The following is a 16,750-nucleotide window of genomic DNA, read 5'->3' on the forward strand; positions in this document are numbered from 1 at the left end:
TCCCACCCCCAGTGACTTAACTGTTTCCCATTATAAGTAAAACTGAGTTTTTCAACTTAAAAAAACGCAGTACTTTAAAAAGCTGCTGGATTTACTCAACTAAAGGCAACATGAACAGGTACAGTTTTGAGAATGAATGACAAGAACAAACCTAAAGATAGAGTATGTCATTGGTAGAGGAGTTTCATCTTCAAAGATTTTGCTATTTCTTTTTACTTTATTATTTTTCAAATTACTTTAGAAACATTTGGAATGTCTTGTGTCTTCACAACAGCTGCACACATGAGAAGACTGGTTTGTGTGAAGATGCTTGCCTGCAGAGTCAGGTTGGATTCAGACCCTGGGACTCCCTTATAGGTGGACAAGTTACATATTTCCTGTAGTCTCATCTGTGAGTTAGAATATGCATACCTAACTTCCCAAGGATGGTTGTGAGGATTCAGCAGAATAATTTACAGAAAGTGTTAGTGAATGATTATTATTTTCATTATTTCTTGATTTATTCCCTACATTCTTGATTTATACAATATTCGACAGTCTGCAAATTATATTTCTATACTTTTGGTTGCAGTCCTGTAAGAACCATAGGAAGTGAGCACAGTTAGATATTGTCTCCATACATCTTTTTCCATTCTTTTAATTTGTTTATGCCTATGAAGTGTTTTATGTAGGAAGTATATAATTGGGTCTTCCTTAAAATATCTAACCTGTCTTTGCCTTTTAATCGTGTATTTAGACCATTTGTGTTTAATGCAATTATTGATATGGTTAGGTTTAAATCTGCCATCCTATTTTCTGTTTGTCCCATTTGTTATTTGTTCCTGTTTTCCTCTTTTTCTGCCTTATTTTGGATTGAGTATTTTTTTATGATTCCACAATATATCCTTTGGTGGTTTATTATAATTATTTGTGCGTGTGTTTAGCAGTTGCTTTAGAGTTTGTAGTTTACATCCTTATCGAAGTATGCCTTTAAGTGACATCATACCACTTCACATATAGTAAAAGAATCTTAAAGCAGTAAACTACCATTTCTCCCCTTCTGGGTTTTGTACTATTGTTAGACATCTTAGCTATATGTTAAAACCCCACAATGTACTGTTATTTTTGCTTTAAAACCATGAATTATCTTTTAAAAAGATTTAAATAACAAGAAAAGAATCCTTATATTTACCCACATAGTTAGCATTTTCAGCATTCTTCAATCCTTTATGTAAATCCATAATTCCATCTGGTATAGTTTTCCTTCTGCCTGAATTACTTCCATTCACATTTCTTTTTGTTATCAATCTGCTGGCAATGAATTCTTTCAGCTTTTGTATGTCTGACAGTATTTATTTAGCCTTTGTTTTTTGAAAGATGTTTTCGCTGGGTATAGAATTCTAGGTTGATAAAAGATGTTGCTTCCCTATTTTCTGGACTGTGTTGCTTTCAACAAAAAGCTGCTGCTTCCTTGTATGTGTCTTTTTCTCTGGTTGCTTTTAAGTTTTTTCTTTACCATTCCTTTTAAAAAGCAATTTGATTATAATGTGCCTTGTGTGATTGTCTTCAGGTCCTTGTGCTTATGTTCCCTGAAATTCTTGGCTCTATGAGTTTCTATTTTTTTTTTTATCATATTCAGAAATTTTTTCAGCCATTATTTATTCAGGTATTTTTTTCTGCTTTCCCCTAGGGACTCCAGTTACTCACTTGAAATTATCTCATAGCTCACAGATGCTCTTCAGTTTTTTAAATTTTTTTTCCTTTTCTCATTCTGGATAATTTCTTTTGCTTTGTTTTTTGGTTCATTAATCTTCTGCAGTGTCTTATCTGGCTTTAATCCTATCCAGTGTATTTTTTGTCTCAAACGTTGTCATTTTAATCCCTGGAAATTTTTTTAGTTCTTTTTAAAAAAATCTTCCATGTCTCTAATTAAAATGTTCAATCTTTCCTCCTAGTTCTTTGAACGTGTGGGATATAGTTATAACTTAATATCCTCATCTGCTAATTCTATCATCTCTGCCATTTCTGGGTCGGTTTTGATTGATTGCTTTTTCTTCTATTCTGAGTCATATTTTCTTGCTGCTTTGCATGCCTGGTAATTTTACCTTTTTTTAACCTTGTTGGATACTGGCTATTTTTATATTCCTATATACTTGAGCTTGATTATGGGACACAATTAAGTTACTTGCATCAGTTTGATCTTTTCAGGGTTTGGTTTTAAGCTGTGTTAGGCAGGCCCAGAGCAGTGTTTAGTCCAGGGCAGGTTTTTCCCCACTTCTGAGGCGAAGCTTTTTGAGTACTCTGCCCAGTGCTCTCTGAATTTTCAGGTTTTACATGCCGCCTGGTGGGAGGATGAGCTATCCCTGGCCTGGTGTGAGCTGCGGGGATTGTTTCATCTGATGATTACAGTCTCATCCTTTTGGGTGGTGCGTTTCCTCACGAATGTGCTGATCACAGGTGAAGAGCTCGCTCACTCTCGGTGGCACTTCCCCTGCAGATTCTAACTGCCTTCGCTTCCTTGGACTTGCAGCTCCCCCTCTTGACTGCAGGGTGGCTCTGCCTGGTCCCCCTCCCTGCACTGTGGCCTGGAAAAATCTCCAGAGAGTCAGCTAGGCAATCGTTGGGCTCACTTCACTTGTTTCCCATCTCCCAAGGGTCACTGACCTTCATTGCCTGATGTCCAGTGTCTTGAAAACTGCCATTTCATATAGTTTGTCTAGTTTTCAGTTGTTTCAGATAGAAGAGTAAATCTAGCTCCCGTCAGTATCTCCATTTTACAAAGTGGCAAACTGGGGTCTGAAGTAGTCAGTAGCTGTGAGCTTTTAGTGGAGCCGGGGCTGGAATCGAGGCATTACACGTCAAGACCTGGTGCTTTTCCACCGTGTCGTACTGCCTTTCCTCATGTAATTGAAGCTTATCCTTTTAAGCTTGATAGCCTAATTCAAACCATTTTTGTTGGAAATTTCAAAAAGTGGTTAAGTACTTTTGTTTTCCTAAATAGCATTTTGAATATATTTGAACCTTTTCATTATCAACATTACGTATGATCTTCTGCAGTGATTATCAACCTGTCTCACCCAGATAATACCTGTTTTATAAAGTACTTTACAATGCCCATTTTAGCCTGAAGAGTCCGAGCCCTTGTCAATCATCAGGCTGGGTTGCTGCGCATTTCTGTTCAGTTACAGTGGGCAGAGGGGTATCACAAGGTGCCTGGCACCCCCGCTGTGTAAAAGGAGCCCTACCTCTTCCTGCTGATGAGGGCCGATTGCCCCTGCCAAAATGGTAATTCATTGACTTTAGGTCCCTGGACACAATTCAAAGCGCCCTGTTTGGCACCCATAGCTTGCAGTTCAGTGAACCCCTGCTGTGTCCCCTGGCAAGAGTATAACCCCTTTGAGAACTAGGACGTTGCAGGGCCCAGAGTTGTGGGGACAGCAAGAAGAAAATCCCCCGGTAGGTCATGAGGAGTGATGGTAAGTGGAGCTACTCTTGCTTCTACCCCGTGGTTCCTGGACCTGTGTATTATTAGGAACACACATCATATAGAGGTCCCTGATTTCATATACCACATCCGGAAAGATGGCACTGCAGCCTTTTAGAGTATTGCCTCTGAATACTCTGAGTTGGTACTTCACCTGTGCCTTCAAAAGACAGTTCCAGTGTTCTGTGAGGTTGGCTGCTCCTGCCCATTGCAGGATGTAATACAACCGGTGGGTTCCATGGTCATGGGCTCACTCCCACATCTCCTTTGCTGTAAAGTGGGTCCCCTGGTCGGATGCTATGTTGTGTGGGATTCCATACCTGTGGACGGTGCGGTCCGGAAGGATAGTGGTACTGATTGAGGCTCTGAAAACTGAGACGACAAGCCCAGACCTAGAATAGGTAGCTGTCTCTGTGAGGGAGAAACTGCTGGCCTTTCCAGGATGGAGAGAGTCCAAAGTAGTTGATTTGCCACCAAGTGGCCGGTTGATCTCCCTGAGGATTAGTGCCTACTGCTGACAGGTGAACCACTCAGAGGCAGCAGTAGCTAGATTGACCTTGGTAAGTGCTATATGCATGTTAGGTAATGTGATGGATATTGTCTTTTTTTCCCCCTCTCCAGATCTGCTCTCTACCCCGCTGACTCTGCTGTGTGCCCTTAAGAGGCTGACGTCTTTGCACTGCATCATCTGGGCTCCCTTGCCTTGTGGGTTTGGTCAGTGGGAGAGCCGAGCAGGAGAGAGATTATTCATACCCCAGCTCCCTACCTTCCAAGCCATGGTTTTGCAGAGGCGGCGTCCCTTGGCCAAAGGCCACAGCTCCTGTTGAACAGACCTTTTTACAGCTGCAAGCATTCACATGGTACCCCTAGCAGTTCCCTCTCCCCTCTGCCCCGCCCTGCTAGGGATAGTACTGGCCTCCCACGGTTGATATGCCCAGGATGCTGCTTCAGCACCCCCTGTTGGCTTCCCCTATGCACTCCACTCTAAAGGGTCTCTTCCTTCAGACTGCAGTCGAGGATGCCGTCTATTCCTTCCAGGACCCCAGCTGACACAAGATAAAGTATTTTCTTCGTTGCCTTTTAAAATGAGTTGTAGACAGTAAACATTTTCACCTTGCCTTGATTCACTCTACTAATATTTACTGAGCACCAACTAGGTGCCAGATCCTGTTCTGTTCTTTGAGAAAACAGTGGTGAATGAGACAGAGGAGATTGCAGTTAGTAAAAGGGTAACTTCAAACAGTGATAAATGCCCTGATTCCCTGAGTAATCCTGAGGGGTTCTGCGGGTGCAGCCACCTTAGATTGGGCAGTCTGGGAAGGTCTTTCAGAGGCAGTGAGTTTTGAGGACCTGGGAAGCTTGACCTGAAGGATAAGGAGGAGCTTGCTGTTCAAAGATCTGAAAGGACATTCCAGATAGTGAGACAGTAGCAAGGGCAAAGGCCTAAGGGCCCAGTGGGCTTGGCTTGTTCCATATACAGAAGTTTCTGGAATATAGTGCAGTAGCATTAACAAACAGGTGATGGGCAATTTACCTATGTGTTTGTAGTCAGAATGAAGTGATAAATTGTAATACAGCATTAGCCTCTGTTCAGTGCAGACAACCCAGTTTGCTTAGCAAGTACTTTCAGACTGTTGATTGGGCAGACACTGGATCTTAGCACAGCGCCAAGCCCTGTCTCTAACCACCTAATCATAACCCCGAATTACCCAACGTCGCAATAACAAAGTTGCAGAGGTGACATGTGTTCTGTTTTATTCCAATCTCAGGGGTAATTTCCCCCTCTGTATTAAGGGAGGAGCACATCAGCTGGAGGTCCTCAATAGCTTTAAGAGATAATCCACAGAAATTAATAAACCGAAGATTCCCAAAGAGCGAGAGAGAAGGCAGATGTAATAGGTCTTTGACTCAAAAACGGGTGTGGAGGGGCTGGCCCCGTGGCCGAGTGGTTAAGTTCGCGTGCTCCGCTGCGGGTGGCCCAGTGTTTCGTTGGTTCGAATCCTGGGCGCGGACATGGCACTGCTCATCAAACCACGCTGAGGCAGCGTCCCACAGGCCATAACTAGAAGGACCCACAACGAAGAATATATAGCTATGTACTGGGGAGCTTTGGGGAGAAAAAGGAAAAGAAATAAAATCTTAAAAAAAAAATGGGTGTGGAGTTGCCCAAATTACAAAGATCTAAGCTAGCAGTTTGTTGTTTTTAATTGAATATTACAGGAATTAGTGGAATAGTTACTTGGGGCCCATAGTAGGATATAAATATGCCTGATAGGACTCTGTGAGCCAGCAGAGAACCCCACCTGACTTCCAGGCTTTCTCCCCTTTCTCGAAAAGACTGTTAGGGCCGCTTCATTCTCATTCAGGCTTTCCTACCTCCTCTGATGTAAACTTGCAGCAAAATCGCAGGATAGGCTAAATGTGGTGCATACTGGATTGATTTGGGCCATGGTGTGTTTCTACTACAGAGTTTAACCATCAGCTCAAGAAAAGTGGTTCATTTTCCCCATCTTTTCCATTTATTATAGTCTCAGTTTTCTCAAATGAAAGCTCTCTCTAGGTAAGGAACAAGGTCTTACAATTTGTGTTTCCAGCACCACATGTCTGGCATATAACAAATAATGAAAGAATTAAGATTCCAAGAGGCATCTTCTTGGCGCAATCTCGACCTTGACTACGTCTCTAAATGTGAGTGCACAGAGGCTGCCTTCGGCCACCAAGCGGCGCTAAAGCACCATCCAAGACGCATTCACTGTTTTCCACGGGGTTCGAAGTTACGTACTTTTAAAAAGAGTCAGAAAAGTTAATTCACAAGTTCAGGGGAATTTTTCCAAGGCACGAATGATGTCCCAGCCAGGGGTGGGCTGCAGAAGGCGTTCTGAGTCTCTGGGTGCATCTCAGACCTCGGGATCGCAATGGGAACTCGGGTTGGGGAGTCGCAGAGGTGCGCGCGCGGGAGAGCGTACAGCCTGGCGCCCCCAGCAGGTGAGGGCGGAAGTGCGCGCGGCGCTCGGTATCCGCCGGGCGCGCGCGGGGGTCTTCGGGGAGCCAAGCTACCTTCCCGCCCCCGCCCCCTCGGCGCGCGGGGCCGGCCGGGCCGCTCCTCCCCTGGGTGGGTCCCGGCTCCTTTTCTGGCAGGGTCTATTTGCATAGAGGAAACTGCCCAAAGTGGCCGCTGTGGAGGAGCTGGCGGCGGAGAAGGGGGCGTGGGCCGCGATCCGCTGCTGCTCGGAGGCCAAGCCCCGTGCCTGGCCGAACTCGTGCCTCGGGCTGTCCCGCCTGGTCCCCGCTCGCTCAGCTGGTCCCCAGCTCTGCACCGCCCCCTCGGAGAGCCCACGCGCGACCAGCGCGCCATGAGCCCGGGCGAGCGCGCCGGCGGCGACGCGCGAAAGGACGGCCCGGCGGGCGGCGGCAGCGGCGGCGGCGGCGGCTGCGGGCGCCCCGCGACGGCGGCTGGGGCCTGGGCGGTGAGCGCGCTGTGCCTGCTGCTCTCCGTTGGCTCGGCGGCCGCCTGCCTGCTGCTGGGCGCCCAGGCAGCCGCGCTGCAGGGCCGGGTGGCGGCGCTCGAGGAGGAGCGGGAGCAGCTGCGGCGCGCGGGGCCGCCGAGCGCCCTGGTCGCCTGGGCCGAGCCGCACCTGGAGCGCCTGCTGCGCGAGGTGAGGCGCCGGGCGGGGCGGGCCCGCTGGGAGGGAGTGGGTCCGGTTGCGGGGAGTGTCCGTGCGGGGGGAGTCCGGGCAGGGGGCGGTCTCCCTGAGGAGGGGTCGCCCGCTGGCTCGGTGCGTGAGTCCATCCGGGCAGCCTGCGCGGAGGGAGGAGGCTGCGGGTGCCGGCCCCGAGGGGTCCTGCTGTCACCCCTCCAGCCTTAGGGTCGCCTTCTAGGGCAAGTGGCCGCGGGAAGAGCGAGCTAGAAGCGCCGTTGGGGGACGAGCAGAGGGAGAGGGAAAGGAAAGACTACGGACTTTGAAATAACAGACCTGGGGGTGAATCCCCGCGGGTGTGTACGCAGGGACGGTCGTTTCCCGCCTGCGGTGAGCTCCTGGCTCCTCTTCTGTGCCAGGATGACGAGGCTCGCGCGGAAAGTGTCTGGTGGGTGAGTCTCGTCACCGTTCCCAACGCTGGTGTACCTGGAGAGGCATGAGGCCCCAGCAGGCCGATGGCCACGGTGGAGGGAAACCTCAGACAGACCCCGGCTGGGGCCCTCGGAGGGATCCGGTCAGCCCAGGCTGCCCTGGCCACGCTCCCACCCCAGGAAAGTTTGTTTCGGAGCAGCTCCAGCCTGGAGATGCTGTGCTCTGAGGCTGCCGAGGCTGAGCGCGCGCCCAGTGCAACCGAGACCTGGGGGATGCCCACATCAGCCTGGCACGGTGAGGGCAAGAAAAGACAGTCTGGCCCAGAAACCTGAATTCTGGTTTCAGGCAGTGCCTCCTGGGCGATGCCACCGGGCCAGTGTGGACATAGCAGATCCTGACTTTCTTCGTGGTTCTTGGAAACGTCATATGAGACTGTGACATTTCTGTAAAGATTGCTGCTGTGGTCTTCAAAACAGGAGCCACATTTGAGACCTCAAAGCCCTCACCCATCTTATTCATCAAAACCTCCACCTTTTATGCAGCAGCCCCTGTCCCCGAGGATGCGGACCGGCGCGTGGACTCTGGCCTCAGCCTTCCTCTTTCTCCTGGAAGAAGCGCTTCCCCGAGATCCCACACTCCTGCCCGAAGGGGTGTCCTCAACTGTAGTATGGAAAGCGACAGTTTCCAGGTCCGGGAGAGGGAGGCCAGGCCTGTTACTCCTGATTCCGTTATACCGTCGTCTCTGTTAGGATCCGGAGCTGTGTCCATTGTTGAGTTAGTTTGGAATGTTTGGGGGAATGGGAGAAGACTGCACCACACCTGTTCACCATACCTATTTCTTAGTCACTTTAACTTAAACCAGCATTACATCTCTTCTAGCTTGGTTTTGGGCAAAATTGCTGCTTCATGAACTGATTTCCCATTTTCTCCTTGAAAGTGCCTGCAGACGTTAGAAACCTCTCCGGAGCCCTGCTGGCAGCTCCTGGTGATGGTTTCAAATCACAGCCCATTCTCTTTGGGCAAATCCCTAGAGACCAGGTGTTGACTTGATTTATGGAGGGCCAGTAAAATTTCTACCTGTTAGTGTGTTCCCTGTGGCCTTACTTAGTAAAAATAAACCACAAGCCCTGATTGAGTCAGAAATCCTGGTTAAACCTTTTACAGGGAACTTGCAAACTGTGTCTGTTCTAATAGGGAGCAGGTTCCTGGGAAAGTGGCCACTGCTGAGAAGAGTGGGTTCTGAGTCCTGGGCACACAGGCCAGTGGGGAGAGACTGCAGTGACTTCCTCCTGCTCCCTTCCGCAGCACGCCTTTTACCTGGGGATTGTAGTGTAGTAATGCGAGTGTGCTGTCTCTCTGCTCTTGATTAGAAAGGCAAAGGGGACATTTCGAATCCTGGGGTTTCCACTTGAAACTCAAGCTACCATTCAGTAGGCTGGCATTAGCACAGGGCGCAACTCAGCACATCCTACTACTAGCTCACTAAACTGGGCATCTGGGGTGCATGTGCTTGGAGGAGCCAGGGCCGCTCCTTCCTGCCAGCACAGCGTCAGAGGTGCCATGCTATCAATGTGGTTGGGGTTGAGCTTCTGGCTGGTTGGATGTCCCCTGTGAAAAGGCGTCTCTCTCCCAGGGCGCCAGTCTGTTCCTGCTGCTAGCCATTCTTCTCGCAAGTGTTGCTGGATGGGAAATTACACAGCTGGGCTGGTGACCCTGAGAGCCCCGGCTGAGATGAGGGGGCCGAGGGAGGTGCATAGTGGGGAGCCCATAATTGGCTTTAAAAATAGATGTGAAGATACTTGTTTGAGCTATTAGATGTGAAGGACAGATAAATGTTGAACTGAAATCTCTTAAGGAAGGAACATCTGTGCTTGGGTAGCTTTTCAGTTCTAGGTTGTTCTCAGTGCAGAGGGACTAGTGCATGTGAGGGGCCTGCAGCCCGTCCTTTTACCAACAAGCTTGTTTTCCGTTTGGAGGCAGAAACTACATCCAAATTAAAGAAGAGAAATCCTTGCCAACCACACACAACTTTAATGTCAGAAAAGAAAGAAATAAGCCAACAAAAGCCACTGTTAATATGGGACCCCTTCTTTGTTCCCCTGGGAACAGAACTTTGGGATAACTTTTTGAATACTGGCTGATATGCCTGATAATATACATGCAGAAACAACAAAAAAGTAATATTCCTGTTAACTTGTGATTACTAAAGACCCTTCCATGGTCCAAATAAAAGGAACAGTTTTCAGAACATAAAAAAAGCAAAATTTCTGGGCAAGAGCCATTAACGATAGTATCTTCAGTAAGATTTGAAAATATAAATGCAAAACAAGCCTCTGATATTATGCTTTTAAAGCGCTTTAGATTGCCCAAGTAATCAAGGTCCCCATTAGTCATACCTGTAGTTACAGTATTACAGAAGCTTACATTTTAGAGTGCAGAGCTTTCTCGGTACAATACAAAATTTAATGCAAGGATTAAAGAAATATTTCATTGTAGTCAGAGGAGACCCTTTCCAGCTTACAATGGATTTATTGTTGGCTGTTGCTCTTCTGTTCTCCAGATCAATCAGTTTGAAAACAAGAAAAACCCAGAGACTCAGGGTGAGGTTTCAGGGCTCTCCTTCCCTGCCGTCAACTGTGGACACTGGTTACGTTACAGTAAAACCCAGATGCAAACATAGCTTCTCTGGCCGCTTTGGCGGCCTGTCACTTGTCAGGCCTGCCCTGTGGCATCCACTTTAATAAAGATGCCAAGTTTGGAATCCCATGGCACCACTGGAGGTGGAGTGTAAATCATGGCTGCATTTGTTTCCCTGGCATTTCCTGCCTCCCAAACAAAAAAAGTTTCTTTCCAATTACTTTCTGGCATGCTCTCTTTCTACTTTTTTCTTTTTCTTGTGTCTGTGTGTGTGTGACAATTTGAGAGAACTTTATAATAATGGCAGCATGTTTAGAGTGAGCCAACTGTCAGGGCGTTCCTTTCACAAACGTAGTTTGAAATTGTTGAATTGGACTTTTCCATGTTGGCTGTGAAGATTTGCAGCATCTCTTCTGAAGGTGGGGAATCTATAAACTGAAGGGTAGATGATGCGTGGGGTTTTGGTCCCACCGTTTACTAGCTCTGTCATCCAACTTCTTCAACTTCCTGAGCATCAGCTTTCTCTTCCCTAATGCGATGGTCACAACTATGTGTGTAGTGAAAAAGAAAGTAGAGGAAAGTATTGGTCAGTAAGTATGCTTTTGATGGCAAGTAGCAGAAGACCTGAGTGTGGTTGCTTAAACAATGCAGTCATTTGATTATCTGGCGTAAACAGAAAAGCCGGAAGTCAGTAGGCAGATACTGTTAGTTCAATGACTTGGCCACAACTGAGTGCCAGGTCAGTGTTTATCATTCTCTTGGCCTTTCTTCATGGTCACAGGATGGCTGCTGCAGCTCCAAGTATATGTCTTCACTCAAGAGTAGCCAAAGTAGAAGGGAAGTAGGGAGGAGAAAGAGCCATCTTCTGGAGAGGCTTCCTCTGTTGTTTGAGTCAGGGGGCAGACTCATAGCACTTCTCGGCTGACTTCCCTCAGCCGACTTCCCTCGGCCGCTAGCCAGAACCAGGACCCAAGAGCACCATCATCCTGTCGCTGGCAAGGGTAGTGGGGTGCCACAGGAGGCTTTGGCCAATCTGGATTCATCCCCTGAGGCTGGCCACCTTGCCACTGGGACAGAATTGCAGCTTTGTTAGGAAGGATTACTGGGAACGGCTACTGGGGGGCAACCAACAGTGCCAGGCAGGTGCCAGAGAATGTTACCCCAGAGAAGGCCGGGGCAGTCATCCACTGGCCTGCCACAATTTTCCTAACTGGACCCTCTTCCACTGCAGCGCTTCCCAAGCCCCACTCCCTGGACACGCTGGTCGGCCACACCGTTTCTGTCTCCCTCAGCACCAGCCCTCGTCAAAGGCAGGTTTGGTGCGTTTGGATCCTCCTGGCACAATCCCGTGCTTTACAGCTGATGGCCTCGAACCCCCGAGCAGATGCGGTGCCAATCCTGCAGTCACTGGCTGCGGTGGTCTCTGCGCTGGGGGTGGCACTAGGGCCTGCTCTCCACCTTCCTCCATGTCGGGACACACACAGGGACCGGCAGCCCTGTGCATCACCCTGCCGTAAGCGGGAGAGGCTGAGGGCTGGAGGCGGCGGCCCAGCCCCTCCATGCACCAAGGAGACCAGGACACCTGGAAACCCCGTCTGGGGCCCTGTCGGCATTAGGTGTGCGCAGCCAGCTCTGCTGCCCTCATCACCCTCCCCGGCCACAGGACTTCTTGGCTTTCTCAGCAGCCATCTCTCACCAAGGCCTCCACACCCCCTTCCAGAGCCCGTGCAGTTAGAATCATGGTCCCTGGAACAGGATGTCCCTTTTTCCCTCATTAAGCATCATCTCATTATGGTCAGCCTTTCTAGATGCCTGTGGATCCTTGTACCTTCAAATAACAATATGGCAGGACCCCAACTCAGCCTGGCTTAAGTTAAAAAGAGAATTTACTGGCTAGGAGGTCGCCACAGCCTTGCCTGGTACCATGTGTCATGGTAGCTTTGGGGGGTCCTGAATTTGGAAGAGGAAAATGCTGCAAGGTGTTGGGGAAACACTTTGGACGCGGAGTCAGAAGGCCACCATCTTAGTCCACTCCAACTGCTGTAACAAACTGCCACTGACTGGGCGTCTTGAACAACAGTTATTTCTCGTGGTTCTGGAGGCTGGGACCTGGCAGCCCTGATGTCAGCGAGAGCCTGCTTCCTGGTTCATGGCAGCCGTCTTCTTGCTATGTCCTCCCACGGCGGAAGGGGCGAGGGAGCTCTCTGGAGCCTGTTTTATAAGGGCATGAACCCCATTCATGGGGGCTCCACCCCATCACCTAGTCACCTCCCAGAAGCACCACCTCCAAACACCATCACACTGGGGACTAGGTTTCAACACATGAATTTGGGGGGCACAAGATGCAGGGTATGGCAGCCAGCCACCACCTGCGGCTGTGTGACCAGGCTGGTCGTCCAGCCCCTCAGGGGCCCAGTTCTCTGCATGTGAGGTGGGGCTAAGAGCACTGCTCAGGCTGTCAGGAGGAGTTGTGGGGAAATGGGGTGGAGAAAGGAGGGCTGGTATGATCCTATACCTTCAGAGAAGCCCTCTTCACCACAGATTTCTACGTGTTTCTCTCTTTAAATAATTCTGACCCCCACCACGAGGCATCGATAGGTGTTGGTGGGAGACAGAGTTCTTTCAGACCTGCTCTTTGCAGGGCGGGTGTACACCCTTTCGCTTTGCTCTTCAGCTCTCCAGCTCCCACTGCTGCTGAGATGGGGCCACCTCCCTTATCTAGGGTGTTAGACCCAGTGCTGGGAAATAGCACGGCAGCTCAGTTTCCCTTCCCCTCCCTCCTTTTTTTTTTTTTTTTTAAATAACCGAGATGTATGTTGATTTAGCATGATTAATGTTATTGATAATCCCACTGCTCTAAAACAAGGGCTATTTAACTTTTTGCATAATCCCTTCCAGTCCTCATGCATAGACAGATTTACCCTGACCTAATCAGAACCACCGAGCGCGTGCCCACCACTCACACCTTGCTTGTATGTATTCCAACCATACGTCAAAAACAGGCTGCACAGTCTTTATGCCATATTCACGACCACATAGGACCCATCAGTGGAATCTGCATCCTCCATCAACACTGCATCTGGGCACACGTTTGTTGGCACAGATAACAGTACCGTCAGTGGTTTTGGGGGGAAAGTTTCTTACTTCTGTTCTTCTTTAGGATATGGAGCAACTGCCTAAGGAGGAATGTCTTTAGGGCTTTGTTTGTGTTTGAATTTACAACATCTGAGTTTGTCCATGACATACGCGTTTATCCTCCTGAATTCCCAAACTTGCAACGCTGTGAAGTCAGGCTTCAAGTTTTATGATGGGCAAAGTGGATTCAATCTATCGTTCGGCTGAGTTTTTAATTTCAATTGGATTTGTTGTTGTTGAAAGCAAAAAGCAATTGATAACAAAGAAAGCCTTAAAAATCACACATGGAAAACCTGACGCTTTCGTCTCAGAATGAGCTCATTTGTCATTTGGTGCAGAGCCCTTTCTTCAGCGGTGTTCGGCAGTGCCGGGTGTTGCTCTCTGACGGCACTGTGACTTCTAATTCTGTCAACAAATACAACTCAGTTTGGGAAAGTTCTCCAGAGGCCACACACAACCTCCAGCTCCTTCCCCAATCGATTTTCTCCATGTGTAGGATCAGGATTAATCTTTAATTGTTGACACAGGCACTCAGAAAACATCCCTTCATCATGTTGGGAAACATATTTCAGTACTAAGCATGAACCGCTGGGGAGAAGTAAGCTGCAGATGCAGTCTTAGAGAAAGGCATGTTAGCATTCCTCAGGGCCACCGGGGAGACCGTGGAGGGCCTCTCTTGTGCCCGTCCTGGGCGGGAGGGTTCACCCACCATCCTCGTGGTGTTTCTTCACAGCCCCCACCCCCTGGAGGTGAGCTTCACCCTCCTAGAGAAGGGCAGTGACTGTCCCCAGTGGCAGCATATGCCTGAACCTGGGTGACCTGACCCCTAGTTCTGCCCCTTTCCACAACCTCGCAGCAGACCCCATGGGAGCTGTCAGTTAGGTGGGAGCAGTAGCAGCTTTTTCTGCCGGTGTGGACATCCTCAGTCGGTGGCTGACGTGTCGGGTGGCAGGGAAGGCTTTAGCTTTAAGCAGACCTGGCTTCACTTCCCAGCTCTGCCATTTCTCAGCTGTGTGACCAGGTAAATGACTAGTTTTCCAAACCTCAGTTTGCCCTTCTGTTAAACGGGGATTAGAATACATGCCTCACAAGCTGTCTGTGGGGATTAGACAAGTTGGTGTGTCCAAAGTGCTCAGCATATCGTACATACCCTGAAAGGGGCTGTTCATGCTGGAAAGCTTTCTTTGACCGAATCCAGAAGGAATGTCTATGTCTGTTTGCTACTTGGAGAGGAGGTCCCATGGTTACATGGCTGACCTTAAGATCCTTCTGCCATCCTATTAAGGCCATACAGAAGTGAAAAAGGTACTAACCCATGTCCAATCTCTGAGTCAATGATGGAGAAATTTGACCTGGCTGTTGAAGAAAACAAAGACTGAATTAGCTTCAAAGCCCCATTTTTTTCACTCTCATTTCAAAAGAATGAGATTTTCCATTTAAGTGAAAACATTTCACATTTATGACCAAAATAAAAATCTAATTGTCCTTGAAAATTATTATATGGATTTTTCGTTGCAAAAGGGCACCCAAACACCTAATAAATTTGCTTTAATTGATAAGTTATTTGGTTTTTGTGCTTGTGCAATATGGCACACACACCCCCAAAAGCTCGTGATTAACCTGATGAATTAGAGGCCTTGTACATCTGCTTCAACTCACATTAGTAAATGAGAAAATATTTGTCTGATGTAACCACAAAATCGGGGGTCGGGGGAGTGCTTTCAAATGGATAATGTCAACTTCTAAAACTGTATTCTCTCCCAACTTTGGGTTGTGAAACACATCACAAAGCAATTAGAATGTATTCTGGTGTTTCTAGAAGACAATTTAAATAAAATCTACTTAATTTTGAGCCTTCAAGGAGGATCATCACACAAAAAACAGCGTCTGTCTGTTTATTTAACTGTGCCTTGTGTGACTTGTGCGCTGTTATCATCTACAGCATCTTGATTTCAGACCCATGTTGTGGTGCGATCAAATGAAAGGCAAGTTCACGTGGCAATGGGACGAGAGTGTGTGTGTGTGTGTGTGAGGGTTAGCCAGTGTGAGGGCTGGGAGGGCACGAGAGTGTGCATGTGTGTGAGTGCGTGTGCACGTGAGAGGAAGTGTGCGTACATGTAAGCATGCATGTGTGTGTGTGCGTACATGTGCAGACCTGTGAGAGGGAGGGTGTGCGTGTGTGTGCACGTGAGAGGAAGTGTGCGTACATGTAAGCATGCATGTGTGTGTGTGCGTACATGGTGCAGACCTGTGAGAGGGAGGGTGTGCGTGTGTGTGCACGTGAGAGGAAGTGTGCGTACATGTAAGCATGCATGTGTGTGTGCGTACATGGTGCAGACGTGTGAGAGGGAGGGTGTGCGTGTGTGTGCACGTGAGAGGAAGTGTGCGTACATGTAAGCATGCATGTGTGTGTGCGTACATGGTGCAGACGTGTGAGAGGGAGGGTGTGCGTGTGTGTGCACGTGAGAGGAAGTGTGCGTACATGTAAGCATGCATGTGTGTGTGCGTACATGGTGCAGACGTGTGAGAGGGAGGGTGTGCGTGTGTGTGCACGTGAGAGGAAGTGTGCGTACATGTAAGCATGCATGTGTGTGTGTGCGTACATGGTGCAGACGTGTGAGAGGGAGGGTGTGCGTGTGTGTGCACGTGAGAGGAAGTGTGCGTACATGTAAGCATGCATGTGTGTGTGTGTACATGTGGTGCAGACCTGTGAGAGGGAGGGTGTGCGTGTGTGTGCACGTGAGAGGAAGTGTGCGTACATGTAAGCATGCATGTGAGTGTGTGCGTACATGTGGTGCAGACGTGTGAGAGGGAGGGTGTGCGTGTGTGTGCACGTGAGAGGAAGTGTGCGTACATGTAAGCATGCATGTGTGTGTGCGTACATGTGCAGACGTGTGAGAGGGAGGGTGTGCGTGTGTGTGCACGTGAGAGGAAGTGTGCGTACATGTAAGCATGCATGTGTGTGTGTGCGTACATGTGGTGCAGACCTGTGAGAGGGAGGGTGTGCGTGTGTATGCACGTGAGAGGAAGTGTGCGTACATGTAAGCATGCATGTGAGTGTGCGTACATGTGCAGACGTGTGAGAGGGAGGGTGTGCGTGTGTGTGCACGTGAGAGGAAGTGTGCGTACATGTAAGCATGCATGTGAGTGTGCGTACATGTGCAGACGTGTGAGAGGGAGGGTGTGCGTGTGTGTGCACGTGAGAGGAAGTGTGCGTACATGTAAGCATGCATGTGTGTGTGCGTACATGGTGCAGACGTGTGAGAGGGAGGGTGTGCGTGTGTGTGCACGTGAGAGGAAGTGTGCGTACATGTAAGCATGCATGTGTGTGTGTGCGTACATGTGGTGCAGACGTGTGAGAGGGAGGGTGTGCGTGTGTATGCACGTGAGAGGAAGTGTGCGTACATGTAAGCATGCATGTGTGTGTGTGCGTACATGTGGTGCA

At 48.8% G+C, this 16,750-nt stretch overlaps 1 protein-coding gene across 1 annotated transcript in view; it reads left to right on the plus strand.

Annotated features, from left to right (window-relative positions):
* Positions 1-6,323: 6,323 nt before the first annotated feature.
* COL23A1 (collagen type XXIII alpha 1 chain) overlaps positions 6,324-16,750 on the plus strand; it is a 315,117-nt gene continuing 304,690 nt past the window's right edge. Inside the window, exon 1 of the mRNA XM_044777582.2 lies at positions 6,324-7,119. Coding sequence (XP_044633517.2) covers positions 6,379-7,119 — 741 coding nt within the window. The 5' untranslated portion in view covers positions 6,324-6,378. The remainder of the gene's footprint in view (positions 7,120-16,750) is intronic.

The sequence above is a fragment of the Equus asinus genome, chromosome 9 (assembly GCF_041296235.1).
Source record: "Equus asinus isolate D_3611 breed Donkey chromosome 9, EquAss-T2T_v2, whole genome shotgun sequence".
NCBI classification, from domain to species: Eukaryota; Metazoa; Chordata; class Mammalia; order Perissodactyla; family Equidae; genus Equus; species Equus asinus.